At 33.1% G+C, this 16,285-nt stretch overlaps 1 protein-coding gene across 1 annotated transcript in view; it reads left to right on the forward strand.

Moving 5' to 3' along the window:
• The window catches only part of DCN (decorin), a 38,525-nt gene extending 22,426 nt beyond the window's left edge, over positions 1-16,099 (forward strand). Inside the window, exons 4-8 of the mRNA XM_080593229.1 lie at positions 7,059-7,272; positions 7,495-7,608; positions 9,066-9,159; positions 13,363-13,501; positions 14,573-16,099. Of these exons, the coding sequence (XP_080449355.1) occupies positions 7,059-7,272; positions 7,495-7,608; positions 9,066-9,159; positions 13,363-13,501; positions 14,573-14,767 (756 nt within the window). The 3' untranslated portion in view covers positions 14,768-16,099. The remainder of the gene's footprint in view (positions 1-7,058; positions 7,273-7,494; positions 7,609-9,065; positions 9,160-13,362; positions 13,502-14,572) is intronic.
• Positions 16,100-16,285: the final 186 nt, after the last annotated feature.

A 16,285-nucleotide genomic window follows, 5' to 3' on the forward strand; every position in this document is an offset into this window, starting at 1 on the left:
CAATTCCCTAGATCCCAACTCATACTGGTATTGGAAATAAATAAATAAATAAATAAATAAATAAATAAATAAATAAATAATCCTGCAGACATCACCTCCGATAGGACTAATAGTTTTTAAAAAGTTTTCCATGAACAAGTTAGTTTGAACATGAAGTTCAATTTGTACTAAAAGCTAAAGTTAGCAGAAAGGAAAGGACCTACCTATACCTTGCCTGTGGCTTCTCTTTCAATACAAAAGTGATTAAATTCATAAATGGAAGAACAAGAGGACTTAACACCTACAAAGATATTCTGTGTAAATAATAATAATAAAAAATTTAAGAAGGTCAAAGAGCAGTTAAAATTTGCAGCTATTGAATATGCCAAACAGGTAGAAAAGTATGCAACTAAGGGAATATTTAACTGCAAGCAATAAATACCTGCAAAGGAAGACAACCAGAAATCATTAGTCAACAGTTGTGGTGTACCTGATATTTTTGTAGTTTTCAATTAATCCAGGAAAATGTGACTAAACTATTAAAGTTGTACTACAAAAACTGAATGAGACTTCATACTATTAAAAAATGAAACTTGAAATATACTTTTAATCAGAGGACTCAGGAGAAAAGTGAAAAATAAAAAAATAAAAAAATAGAAGACAGCCCATTTTAGAGCCAAGGACAGAGTTTTACAGTTTCAGAAAATTGTCTGATACTGTGTAAAAGATTTGCCTATTTAGACTTGTGGCAAAACAGTTACAGAGATGCTATTGGAAAAGGCAGAAGATACCTTTTTATACAACTGTCAGAATTTTCCAGCCAAACTGAGACTTCTGGATAAAATACAGTACTTTTACCCCATAGACATATTTGTAGCAATATCTAGTGGAAAAAATAGTGAACAAAATATTTCATGCCCTCATTTCTTTTTTTTCTTTCTTTCTTTTTTTTTTTTTTTGTTTTGTTTTGTTTTGCTCTGCTTTGCTTTGTTTTTAACCAAAAGAAGACTCCCTATGGAAGGACAACCATCTAGATTAACTGAGGAAAAGTCTAAGAACATCTTCCAGAAATACAGAAAAATTCCTAATAGATCAAAAAATATTAATGAAAGAACACAGTTTTCTGATGATTCATTACAGCTTCAGTTCCCATTCCCAGTCATAATCAAATGAGAAGTTAGGTAAACTTACTGCTCTACAAATCACAGAATGAAGATTCAGTAGCCACCAGCTTACTGTAAAAAACATTCAGAAATGTCTGCCCAGGTTCTTCCTGTGAACTCGATTCCCACTATCATCTATAGCAGATATTTTTTAACAGAACTGAGAGACACTTCTCCTCTTTCCAGCTTAGAGAATCTGTAGGCCTCTGACAATTATTCTGAGGAAATAAAATAATAATAACAACAATAATGATGACGATAATAATAATAATAATAATAAAGGATGTTGATCTTTCTGAAATGCAACACTCCCTTAGATGTCCTATTTCCTCAGACTCTCCTTTACATTATGCTGAACACACGATGAGATTTTCCACCAAAACAGCAATGTGCAACACATAACATGCATGTAAAACCTTATTTTTTTTTAATCTGCAGAGGACAAAGAACTTTCTGTGTGAGCAAAATAGCAGGAAAAAATAGTTTGACATCCTCAAAATTTTAGAGAGGTTCAGAATGTTAAACTAAAGGAAAAAAGAAAAAAGGAATAAAGCAGTAAAATAAACAAGTAATTTATGATAAAACGAATGACCTAAATGTTTGCCCCAGTTGACAAAGGCAGTGTTTTCTGGCTCTAGAATGCTAGAGCATAAGGATTATTTTTATTGGAGCAGTAAAATGTAGAGCCAGCAGTTCTCTGGTCATCTGTGCAAGTCACATTACACAACACTTACTAGTGACGGCTCAAACTCAGTGCAAACTAGATGTACACCAGGCTCCTCAGCTTGCTGAGATTACTCAACAAGCTTCTGTGGATGTGATCAAACTGTTTTCCCCAGCCTTCTTTCCTCTAGGAAAGCCTTCTTTCCTCAAGTGGTAGTCTTGTTTCAATGCCTTGATGTCTCCTTCTTCACAGTTCATCCATCTCTTCCATCTGCTTTCTATGTCATCCATTTTTCCTTGCCTTTCTTAGTTATGTCCACTTGAACCACTTTACTAAAGCCTACAAAAGAACTTAAGTAACAACATAAAAAGAATCATTGCACCATCATTTTTTTTATTTTTTTTGATACCTTTAGCCTTCTTCTGTCTTAACTCTGTACATCTTGGGCCATTCAGAAGATAAGACATCTGGAATTCCATTCAGAGACCTCCTTGGATTCAGGGCCTCTTGGTTGTTTCAAGTTTACCGATCTTTACTATTGATAAAATGACTTTAAAAATGAACGCTTATTTTGTAAAATTCTATCTTCTGGTAAAACATAATTAGAGAAGGATGTAAAGTTCTTTTGGGGTTGTTGTTTTTATTTTATTTTATTTTATTTTATTTTATTTTATTTTAGTCTGTTCGATTTGGTTTGGTTTGGTTGGTTGGTTGTTTTTTGTCTGCCTGTTTTTGTTTCCCCTACATGTGCACATTCGTTCCTAATAATTTGGCAAAACTTGACTGTATGTCCAGGATATGAATATGTCTTAATAACTGAAGCCATAAGGCAAAAAAGAAAAAAAACATCAGATTTATTATTATTTTTATTTGGACACCTGATTCCTCAGCTTACAATTCTTAAGGCATTACTGTACATAGCAGCACTATAATAAAACAACAGGTTAATAATATAATACATAACCCAGGAAATTAAAAAAATTCCATTGGGTCAGCAGATTGATTTTTCAGTTTAAACCCTGAAGGCCACATGCATCATTAAAGATTTGATGTTAGGTAAGAGTACCATCTCCAGCTGGCAAAACAGATGTATCAGCATGTATCACGCTTGATAATAATTTGCTGATTGTTTTACAGTTCATTTCAGCTTTTGGCAAGGCTTTCACTTCAAACTGTTCTAAACCAAGGAGAACAGATGTAAGGATGCAAAAGCCACAGAACAGTTCCCTGAGATTCTCACATAATAAAGTTGTACCAAAAGATACAGTATCCCTCTTCCCACCCCCAGCCAGGGCAAAAATTGCGCATTTTGATAACAGCAGAAGAACGATGCTACATGACTGCCACACGCACACTCTGCAGTTTGTCAGGGTGTATTTTGACAAGAGCATGCTAACAAGTGTTCCAAAATCTTTGTGAACTGTGAGTTCTCCTTTTTGTTTAGGGAATAAATATTTGAAGCAGAAACCAGACCAAAGGGAGATAAATAGCCATACTCCTATGGACTTTAATTAAGCAGTATTCATACAGTCTTTTTTTTCTTTTTTTTTTTTGTTATTTTTTATTTTGTTGTAGTTGTTATTGTTACTACAATAGTTACTACTAGAAGTAGTTCAGTAAAAATTAAAGTATCTTTGGAACAAAGCTATTTTACTTCTCTGAGCACTGTGTAAATTGCAGATAATGATGAAGTAGTCTATAGGTATTACTACATTGCAATATATAGTAATGAACATAACAGAGTCAATGTTTATCCTGTAAGAGCTGAATAAGAGCTGCAAAAGCTATGTTATACGTATCATGCTATATATCCATTTTCCTATCCATAGGATAAGAGTATGAGCTGTCTGAGCCCAACCATATGGTGTCTTTAATACTTCGTGTATTTGTGCCTCTTTATTTTCTTGCCTCTTTTCTTGCCTATGGCTAAGTATCTCAAAACACATATCAAGTCACGATGAAAGCTGTGCATGCTGAAAGTCTTTTGTATTTTTGGATTTTAGTGATATTCTTCAGTGTTGTTGGTGTCGTGCCCCCCCCCCCCCCCTTATTTATTTATTTTTTTAAAGAATCATCTTTATTCCCTCCACTAAGAAAAGGAAGCATGGAAGAAGATAGATTAAAAAAAAAAATAATTCAATTCCTGTGGCTCTATTCAAGTATTACCCTAAACTGTCACATTTCTGAAGTCTGCCAAACTGTTCCATACTAGCAGCATTGCAAGTGCTAGCTATGGTTCAAGCACTTTCAGAACTTTCAGATTGACTCTCATTTTAACCTCTGAGAATTGCTTGCCCTGCACAAAATTAGTATATGGAGCCGTCCTTTAGCAAGATGAATATAATAATGTCCCATCATGCCATCTGGGCTATATTCAGGAAACTTAGTCCATGTGGCATTTTTTTTTGTCTAACATCCCTTCCTCAATAACATTGCCTGCAGATGTTTTCCCTCAGATTTTCTTCTCTAGTTCCTGTTTTCACTGACCTCTAAATTCCCCTGAGTTTTTCATTTAATTTTATTGTATTTTGTTTTAACTTTTGTTACATGCAAACCATACGGGGCACATTCTGAAGAAAATAAACAGCAGCACTCCAAAGCTAATAACTTCTTTCTTTAAGTCTTGCATATAATAGAGTTATTGTGAAGTAGGAAAGAAACCCATGGGTATGGCTGGCCAGGTGCTATGCTGGTGTGTTATCCTCATCATTTGCTGTTGCTCTGGGAGACAGTAAAACTTCTCTTGCAAATTCTGATGTGTGGGCTTGTTTTTTCTTCTTTAAAACAGCACAGTGGTGTGAAAAATAATATAGGTTTAAAATAGGAGGAACAGGGTCTTACACAGCATGATGCAAGACAGAACTGATGTTCTGGTACAAAGAAATTGAAAACTACAGGCTTGTGATACTTTTCCAGTTTATACCACCATAGATATGTTCCCACAGTGAAAGTATTTTTAAGTATACCTTTGACAGATATCATCATTTCTAAGTGAGATAGGTTTTCTGAATGTTTGAATAAAATAATTGTTTTGTGTGTTTCTCCAAGATAACATGATCATATTCAGGAAAACATTGGCAAAGCAGAACAGATTAATCCTAAATACATGGACAATTTCTGGTTTTGGTCAGGACTAACAGTTCTTGGAAGAGCTTTAGCTATTCTCTGAACATCAGCTACTCACAGAATATTTACATTACAGGGCCTATCTGAATATATACCTGCCTGTTTCCAGATAGAAGTATTTTGTATCAGAACATCAGCTGTGATAATCAAACCAAAAGCATTTTTATCTAAAAAGAAAACAAGTTAAAACAGATAAGAAATAATAATAATAAGACAAGGAAATATTTAGCTGAAATAAATGACCAAATGCTACAAAGCAGGATGTAGGATAAAAATTACAAGTGCTCACCAGTCTAAACTCAATGAATATTGGTTTAAATATCTATGGAAAATAAAATTATGGTAAAATCAACAACAACAACAAAAGAATGTATTTAGCAGTAGCTCATTCATTTATTCCATTATTATAATAAGAGCAATGAGAGAGATTAATCTGTATAATTCAAGCTGTACTCTTCACAACAACTATATGTCGCCTGTGTCCTAATACGTGCAGGTAGCCTTAGTACACTAAGGGGAGAAGCTACATCTGTCTCCAAATTCTTGCAATTTTCTCTTAGGAAACCCAAACTGATGTGTTCTTATGGAAGTTCTTATAACAGTCTGAAATACAAGAGAGCTGTGGCTGTAGCATCCTCTGACCAATCTATTTATTTTGGGAGTGGTTTATTGTTAGTGAAATACTCTGCTGAACTGTGAATGACCTTTTCTACCTCCTCTTGCAAATGTAGCATTGCTAGCTAGCATTCAAAATTAAAAACAGATCTGCTCAACTTTATGCGTACTCAGAAACCATGTACAGAACACACTGCTTGCTTTGCTCAGGATGAACTGCAAGAGGAGTCCATTAGGGGACAAACATGCATCAAATACAATTTTATACCATCTTCTTACCCCTCTTTCAATTTTCTTGATAGGTAGGTGCTGACACAGATACCGATACGCTTCTTGACACTGTTTTAATACTTAACTGATTATGGAAAGAGCTAAATGTTCTATTTTTCTCCAAGAAACATGTAAACATTTAATTCTGAAAATATTAAAAATGTATTAAAATACACTGAATGTTAACTATAATATATGCAATATCATTTGGGGGGAGTGTATTAACAACTATTTTCTTCTGTTTCTGAAAAAATGGCATGATGGAGTTAGTGAACAGAAATCCACTATAGTTTTTCTCCAGTAATAAATGTAAACAGATAATGCTATCCATATCTATATAGTCCATTGTACCTAATTCACTGCACAAATATGTAAAGCTGTATGTCTTATAAGTAGATAGTAAACAGATGTTATAAGATTCATTCTCATATTTGTCATATCTGAAATCTTTTCCATTAACCTGAATTACTTTTCTGGCAGTAATGGGACTTTGCCTTTTTTATGTCATGGTTGATTAATCAACATAAGTCAGCAGTAAAGTAAAATTTAAAAAAATTGAGATAATCTATTTCAAAATGGAGACCACCTATTATAGTTAACAGAGTTTTCATGGAGGCCTCTCTTCCCTGTCTGTACAGGGATCTAATTTTCTGACAGTTACCCAGAGTCTAGATATCACAGTTAGGGTGGAGATAAATTAGATTCCTACACAAAAGGCAAAACAAATAAAGTCCATGATACTTCACTACATGACTTAGAGTATAAATGTTCAAATTACTCTAATAAAAAAGAAGAAAAAAAAAAAGATAGTATAATTGTATGATGATGGACAAGGTGTAACTCTATCCTCAGAAAAAAACAACACTATTTCCCCACTTATCTCCCTGGAGGGGTGAGGGTGGGGGTGGGTGGTGGGTGAAGTGTTAAGGTAAATAGAACATTTTAATTTTATATGAATGTGGATATAAATTTTGATTTTTCTGGGTGTTAACAGAAGATGCATATACCTCAGCAATGAAGTACCTTTTGTAGTTATTTTTTAGGCCTTGTTTATCTTTTACTGTTTCAGTAGTCCTTAATCTATTTATTTTAGTACTGCATTGTATTTTCTTCAGTTCACTAGACTGGCTAAAAAATGATCAAAAGACACTAGAAAATAATAAGTATTTTTTTTTAATATTTCATTCTTAAGATAATTTCTCCAGTAACCATGTAAGATCTCTTTCGTTATTATTCCACAGGCATTAATCCTTGTTAACAACAAAATCAGCAAAATAAGCCCAGCAGCTTTTGCTCCTCTGAAGAAACTGGAAAGACTTTACCTGTCCAAGAATAACCTGAAGGAACTTCCAGAAAACATGCCAAAGTCTCTTCAGGAGATACGGGCTCACGAAAATGAGATCTCCAAGTTGAGGAAAGCTGTCTTTAATGGACTGAATCAAGTGATTGTCTTAGGTAAGAGCATAATAAATTGTAACAAAATCAACACAGTGTATTAAGATGTCGTTCTTAGTTCACTCAGTAATTTTATATATAAAATATATATAGAGAGAGAAAGCCAAGAAATGTGGTAATGAATTTTACCTCCAAATTAGCTTTGATCTATTAGAGATCTGAAGTTTAATGGACATTGATACATAAACTGAAGCACAGCTCAATAACATGTTTTGTTGGCAGAACTAGGCACAAATCCACTCAAGAGCTCAGGCATTGAAAATGGAGCTTTTCAGGGGATGAAGAGGCTTTCCTATATCCGTATCGCAGACACCAACATTACTAGCATCCCAAAAGGTAAGGACTTCAATGAATATTTGAGAGATCTACACAGGTGTAACATGGCGACTTTTAGTCAGCTCATGAAACTTTAAAATCAATAAATTATGGAAATCTTTTGAGTCTTTAGAGTATACACTACTTGAGTGCTATAAAATAAAATAAAAAATAAAATAAAATAAAATAAAATAAAATAAAATAAAATAAAATAAAATAAATAAAATAAAATAAAATAAAATAAAATAAAATAAAAACTCATTTTTTGGTCGGTTGGCTTTTATTTGTTTGAAAAAAATTAATCGTTTTACTCTTATGAGAAGCTCCACAAGAGGTATACTGTCAAAAGTAAGCCATTTTATTTTATTTTGCTTTCCTTGTCTCAAGTTTGAAATATAAATTGGAAGAATGTTTTCACCCTCCAACTCTGATTTGTAAACCTGATCAACATTATACAGATGTAAACCCATATAGAATTAACTAAAGCACTACAAGCATAAAATCATCCTTCCATGAATCTGTGGAGTTGAAGCCAAAAGACATGCAAAACAGAAACAAATGTAAAACAGAAACATTTGCAATTTTTAAAAGCATTTTATTGTAAATTGCTACAAAATAAAAACAACTTTAGTATAACATTTAAAAAGGAAAGAAGGAGAAAGAAAGAAGAAAGAAAGAGAAAGTGAGAGAGAGAAAGAAAGAAAGAAAGAGAGAAAGAGAGAGAAAGAGAGAGAGAGGAAGGAAGGAAGAAAGAAGGAAGGAAGGAAGGAAGGAAGGAAGGAAGGAAGGTTGGTTCCAATACAGAGGAAATTATATTCAATTTATTTGTACTTCAGCCAGCAGAATGTTTTGAAGTAGCTCTACTGTTTTGAAAGTTAATACTAGTTGTTTCTTTCTTGCCACATTTCCTGTTTTGGCTGTTCCTTTGGGGAAACTCAGATAGTTAAAATATTTGGTAGCTTTTTTTTTTCCCCTGAAAAACAGAATTTGCAAACTAATATGTACCCCACTAAAAATAACATTAACATTGTTTTTCCTCATCTTTATAATTTCATTTTCTGCTGCTATTATTTATTAAATATCTAGGCACCAAGTGTTTATATATTTTTATACATGCATAGTCTGGCTAAAACGAAGACTCTTTCTCTTACACTATTGTATATGTCTTATTTATATTATCACGAAGGCTAGAATTCATATCTATGAAAAATTTTGTTTAACTATTTCTTAAGAATTAAGTGCTCTTTGATGACCTTAGGAGCTTGTTCTTATTTCATGCCAAATAAATTGTTACTAGCAGTGTCCAGATCCCCTGATTGTGAAAGTGTTTTGTTCCATTCATTGTTCTTGGCCATGTCAGCTAAAAATCATTTTTGTAACTGTAAAAGGAGCCTCAGCATAACACAAGTCCATTAAAATAAATAGATAAACAAAATCCAGTTTTATCAAAAGTAATTTTATGATGTTCTCTATCTCAGGACTTCCTCCATCCCTTACGGAACTTCATCTTGATGGTAACAAAATCAGCAAAATTGATGCTGAAGGCCTGTCTGGACTCACCAACTTGGCTAAGTAAGAATTCATTTTTTCTTTTCACATATAAATATTAGTTGAAATTGTAACCATCACAGATACATTTAGAAAACATAATTCTGGGCTTCATCAGCATTATTATCACTGGAGCAGTAAATAGCTTAGCACAAAAATCTCCTAAGGACTTGTGCACTGAAATAACAGATCAAAACACTTTTTCTAACTATACTTTCCAGTTATCTTCAGTTATGAATGAGGTATGCCAGGGACAACTATTTCTTTGATTAAAAAAAAAAAAAGAAAAAAAAGATAAAGAAAGCAATTAGAGTTTTTAATTATGTCATACTTCTTTCAATGTATTTCCATTGATAATTTAGGCAGTTTATGTGGGACATAGTTTATGCAAATTCCTCTGGAAACTGAGGAAAAACCACAGGAGAACTAACAGACCTTGCAACGATATTTCCACTATTTCTCAAAAAAGACAAGTTTGTAATGAATCCAAGAATATGATTAAAAAAAAAGAAAAAACAACAACAAAGAAACATACAATGTAAGTGAAAAGGTGCCATTTTTCATGGTGATTATACCTTGGTAATCTGTGAATCTGTTGTTGAATAAATTTCTCTAGCTGTTAAAAAGTATAAGGAGAATTCCTGAAGAACAGTTGTAGACATACTGAATTATCTGTGAATTCATTCACATTAAATAACATGCTAAAATATGAAAATGAGCCTGTAATACATGGTCTTTTAATACCATGATACTTTAAAACACTTCTATGAAAATGGAAGTGTACTTGATCTACAAGACTATTACTCAAATTATTGGATCCAATCCTTCAGACAAATGATTAACTTTGAATAAATAAATAAATAAACCACCAAGATCTTAATTTGTCAGGTAGAGGGTAATTTATTTTACTGTGGGGAGGTGTGTTGTCCTTCAGATTATGCTGTTTTTCTGCTTTTTGACATTAATCTTTGGAAAAGACTATAGATGTTACATGGGTAATATTGTTGGAATTCCTTCCTTAGGCATAAAGCAGCATGTAGAAGTGCTAATGGACTACTAAAAATATCTGTCCCTGTGCTGCTTCCATTGTGGTTGTGCTGTATTGAGAAACAAGATACTCTGTTGATTGTGGTGTGGAAATGTGGAGCTGCTCTGAGTTGGCACCAGTTTTTAAACTGTTCTCTGGCCTGCAGTCAAGCAAGAAATCTAAGCATTGTCAGAAATTTCTTTTGCAAAAAAGAAATTCTTCCTTTGCAAAGCTGAAAAGTGAGGCAAAGTATAGACCTGGTGAAAAAGGAGGGCATTGGACATAACACAGCAGACACATAGAAAGAAGGGAGCAAAGGGAGAGCTACAGAACAGCATCTGGGATAAATCTAAGGGAAAATATGCCTCTCCTTTTAGTTCAACAAAAATAAGTTACCCACAAATAATTTTTATTTATATGTTTAAGACTTCAGAAACATGCATGAGACCACTCTCCTGGATTGTATCAACACTGCTCAAGAGTCTAATAGCTGACCTAAAATACAGTCAGCCTATGAGAATTTTTTTTTTTTTTTTTGTGTGTGTGTTTTAAATCATAAACTATTCCATGCATGAGCTTGGTGTAGATCTACCATTTATTCTCTCTTGAATTCTTACATTCTAACAGACCACCAATATTTTGCTTGTTTGTTTTGTTTGTTTGTTTTCCTTGTAAAAATACTCATGTCTTTCAAAAGTTTTTGTATGGTGCTGGAGTGGAAAAAAATACATATATATCAAGAATGTAAACTGAACAAGGACTTTCCTGGTTTCATTCAGGAAGGAGCTCCACAGGGGAGTACACACATTATACAACTATTGTTATTAAAATCTAGATCCTATTGAAGTTTACTGAAAAGATCTAGCTGCATACACTTCAAGCCTTGAATAATGCAGTTTCTTAAAGTACATATAACAAAAAGTTGACTGTTGGAGAAAAAAGAATGTGAAAAAGATCTGAGAATTACTTCCATGTTTAGATGTGGTTTTGTTGATGTAGAATGCTGTAATTAAATCAGCCAAAACACTATGTTAACAATTCATGAATATTAAAGGAAATAAAATTTGGCAACATAGTAAGCAAGAGTCATTTTCCAACTTCCTCCCATTTGTTTCCATGTGGGGAAAAAATGTTGGGGGAGAGGAGGAATGAAGATCATATTATTTCCTCTTAATTATTTACTCTTAGTCACCCTGTACTTTACATAGGAATCTTGTCTTATTTCATTTGTAAACAAAGCCCAAAGTGACTGAGAGTTCATTCACATTTAGATGATATGTAATTTCATTGCTTATGAGTTAGATTGATTTTTTTTTATTTTTATTTATTTATTTATTTATTTGTATAGACTCCTTCAGTTTTACTCTTCCCCAAAAGCTTTTCCCTGCATGAGCTAATCCAGAGCTGGATCTTTTCCATATTTAATATCTATAAATGGGTTACTTTTGATTCAACAGAGCAATATGAGAGTCAGGCCTGCTTTTCTCAAGCTGTTCTACCTAGATATGAAACTTCTGTTTACGAAGTGAGAATTCAGATATGTGTTCACTAAAAATTTATAGTCTTCTGCCTAATTTTTTTTTGTCTTTTTTTTTTTTTATCCTTTCAAAAACATTCACTGTCAATATCTGTTCCTGAAAGCCTTTGTAATTCTATGAATCTCCAGGCCAAATTGCTCTGTAGAATCAAATCTCCCAAGCTTTATTAAAACTTGATGTACTCTTCTCTACAGGAATTTTGTTCTAATAACTTTAAAATTAGATTAATAAAAAAAAAATCCTAACAAATTCTAGTAAAAATATAGGGTGCTGTGAATTGATTTCTGAGTAAATGAAATCTCCATTGATGTGAATGGGAGATCTCATTAAGCTTTCCTTTGTCTTTTAATAGTATGATAATTTTGCAATATTTAAATGAGCATTATTATGACTGTTTATGTATAATATTAGCTAGCAAGATCTTTCTTTGACTGTTTATTCTTAAAAGAAAATTTCTGAAATGTGCTTCTGTTCTTGTACTGCCCTATTTCTAGAAACATCTCTGCTATAAATATCACGAAAGAATTTTTAGTTCTATGATTTTGTACTAGATCCAGATTCTGACTTCTGAAACAGGCACAAGCTACAAAGAATTACAGTATATTGCTGTGAAACAGGATTTCTTTAAAGGTATTCATCCATAGCAAATTATTTTATCATAGGGATTCTGATCACTTATATTAAATTCTTTAATTGTTTCAGTTATTAGTAGATCACATAATTTTTCTCAAAATTATAAAAAGATTGCCTAAATAAAAATAATAAACAAATAACCCAAACTAGATGATGTATATCTAGCTTTTACAGAGATAATTTTCTCAAAGGACAACACACTTACTGACAACTGAAGAATTACCACTGAATTCCTTACTGCAACACAGAACATTGTAACTTATGAGTGTCTTCAAAACAAAACAAAACAAACAAATAAATAAATACATAGTCTGATGATTGCAAATTTAAATACTGTTAACACAGAGACATGCAGATAGAACTAGGTTTTCCAAACTGGACATAAACTGTGTTAATAAACCAAGAATATAAAGAAGTATAAATTGGGAGGGATGATTCTGTGGTTAAAGCTCTGGTCTGGAACCTGGGAAAAATGTGTAATGTCCCACTTCCGTGTCCTGATGAGCAGATCATTACATATGACTCAGCTCCAGTTTCCAGTTTGCAACATGGCTCTTAACTACATGTGTATTTTAGGATGTGGCGAAGATTTAAAATTAACAGTTCTGGTCACCGTGGGTTATGTATTTTGACAAGAAAGTTAAAGCCAGTGCTCCTAAAGTCCCGCAAGAAACTTTTATTCAGCTTTTAAAGAAAGGCCCGTGCTTATGGGGTTACACAGTACGATGTATATTACTGATGCTATAGTATGATGCCATACAGTGGCATCAGTAGTGTAAGTTATGAAGGTATGCAGTACTATGGACAAAGGTTGAATGAAGTCATGATAATTATGATAGTTCGTATCAGATGTCAGACATTTAAATATACTTTTCTAAACTAGTTCTCTGTAGTGAGTCTAAACTTCATGCATAATTAGCCTGGTCATTCCTACTGCAGTAGTATATAGATGTAAACACTCCAAGAAAGATGATAATGTGGGCAAGTTTGACATCACTTTTTATTTTTATTTTTATTTATTTTCTGCAGATTGGGTCTCAGCTTCAACAGTATTTCTTCAGTTGAAAATGGGTCTCTTAACAATGTACCTCATCTGAGAGAGCTTCATCTGAATAACAATGAACTTGTCAGAGTACCTAGTGGGCTGGGTGAACACAAATATATACAGGTATTGTTTATTATACTGCCTCAGAGAACAAGATTTGGAAGACTCTGTATGATATATATATGGTTATTTAGTTTTGAACAGAAAAGTATTTGTGCAAGAGGTAACTTGATTCAAGTTTTATAAACCATTGAACTGTCATAGAAAAGTTGCAAAATACGGGAGTACCCATTCTGTTTTTTGTGTGGGTGTAGCTATGGAAGGGTGTAGACCTGTAGGCATTAATTTGTGTCTCTAAGAGTAAAAAAAAACATACAATTATTTGTGTACTCTTATTTCTTCTTTGCTCAGAAAACCTGCTTTCTGAGAACATTTCTTCCATTGTTTTTTGTTTGTTTGTTTTATTTTGTTTTGTTTTTTGATTCGACTCAGTGACATTTTTCAACTTTTCCCAAGAACCACCCCTTTGGTATCCTACAAAACTATGTCTTCAGGAAGGCAAAGAGAAGAAATACACATTTCAAACCAGTACTATTCTTAAGGTCTGTGTAACTGAACAGCAAGAAATATAACCTTATGGAACCAGTTAAAATCTGTCTTCACTTAAACTAAGGTTTTACAGTAAAGAAAACGCCACAAGAATGAAGACTCCCAAATGGAAAACGCTGCCTGAATTTACCTTGGGAAAACTCATCAGAAATAGTTTCTCTGGAGCAAAGTAACCATCAGCTCTTTTAATCATCATTAGTAAACTTTTGGAGTCATGAGAGTGAAAGTTGGAGAGAAACCAATCAACACCAAATACATTTTTATATACAGCACATGCTTCTGAACCACAGCACTATATTAGTAATATTACATTTGACTCCCCTTTCAGTTACAATACAATCAAATGATAGTATTACTACTGGACTTCCTTGCAGGATTTCTGCTTTTTCTCTAGAAATTATTTCTAATTTGGTATAATCTAGGTATTTCAAAAAGTAAGAAGAATCAAATGTTTGTTTGGAAAAGTGGATATTTTGTCAGTCTGTACAGTATTGCACAATGCTAACCAAGTATTTGACATCAAATGATTTATGTTATTTGCCACAGGAGCTTTATTTCTCACTTCTGCATTTCTATACTTTTTAGGTGGTCTATCTTCATAACAACAAAATTGCTTCCGTTGGTATCAACGACTTTTGCCCTCTTGGATACAACACCAAAAAGGCTACCTATTCCGGTGTGAGTCTCTTCAGCAACCCTGTGCAATACTGGGAAATCCAGCCCTCTGCTTTCCGGTGTATCCATGAACGCTCTGCAATACAGATTGGAAATTACAAATAGATTTCTCAAGATGGGGTTCAATTGTATTTCAGCTAAAGTACCTGTTGTAATAGGCCTGTTCAAAAAATTGTTGCTAACAATGCCAAATACCAGAAACTTTACTGCAAAGTGGAGATGATCCATTGATGTAAAATAAATTAATCATTGCAGATCTACAAGATAAAACATGCCATCAAAAAAGAATTACTGACTGTGCTTTAAACTGACTTATTTCAGCCTTCTTTTCCAGCATGCTTTCTGTGGTAATTTTTGATTTGCTGAATGCTACAGTTTTTCACATTCCACTGTATATGAGATTCGGAGTAAATATTTGTCAAGTTATGATATATAAAAAAGAAAAAAAAAGATAGTGATTGAGCATATTTTTATAGCCAGACAAGACAAATAGAGGAAAAAAGGACTCTCAAGTCATTTTGAGACTTGAGAAGGTGAGGGTTACCTCCTTTAAATTTATTTCAAGCCCTGGAGGTTTAAAAATATCACTATAATACTAAGCTAATTCTGAATGTATCTATTTAGCAAAGGCAAATAAAATTGTTGCTAATGTCATTATTTTGGGAAAAATAAAAATAAATTCATATTGTACACATAGTTCTTTTAAGTTTGCCATTCTTTTAGAGCATTGTTATTCAGGATTAGTCTAACGTAATCCTAGTGAACAAAAGAATGAGTAGTCTGCAGTACAAAACCTATAACCTATGTCTGGAGCTCAATTACTAAATTTCCTTTAGGATAATCCCTCTTATCTTAGTCACAAGAGCAGTTTCACTGACTTCAGTAAGGTTGCTTTGCAGACAAAGGTATTAGGGTTTGGCCATTGGTATAAATCCGTGTGTATATCTAAAACAAAAATAGTAATAATTCCCTGTTAACTTGGTCTATATTGTACATTCGTCATCATCATTTACTGATTTGGGTTCTTCAACACTGTTTTTAACTGTCGAGTAGAGATATGCAGGCTCCCCATATGATGAATTTGTGGAATTTAAATTATGAGCCAAAACATAAGAATAGCAAAAATAAAAATAAAAACAAAGTGAAACGACTGCAAGGCCTATCTGGACATTGCTGGGGCACCATTTGTAGAAGTATCTTCTGAGAATGATTTGAAGCTCTCTGCAAATTGAGGTTCTTCAACACATTCTAATGGGTAGCAAGCACATCAAGGTAGGCTGCACATTTCTACTGTCAATCTACAAAGCTAAACATATACTCAATCAAAATGTCACCTTAAAAGAATCTTCTGCAGCCTCTTAATTCTCCAAAGCCAATCTCTCTAATTTGTAAAACATATATGTCTATTATATTAAAGAATAATGTAATACAGGCAAACTCCAAAGTGTTTGTCTTTATTTTCTGTTTTGACAGCATGACATAATGTATCATAACTTTAATTATGATTAAGTCCAGAAAAAATGAACCTCTTTGACGTAGTGATAGCTATAGTAAGAACAGGTTATGTGAAAGCTCCTTTCTTTTCTTCTTTTTTTTTTTTTGAAAGTCAATATAGTTTATAGT

The sequence above is a fragment of the Anser brachyrhynchus genome, assembly GCF_964034855.1.
Source record: "Anser brachyrhynchus genome assembly, chromosome: 1".
Classification (NCBI taxonomy): Eukaryota; Metazoa; Chordata; class Aves; order Anseriformes; family Anatidae; genus Anser; species Anser brachyrhynchus.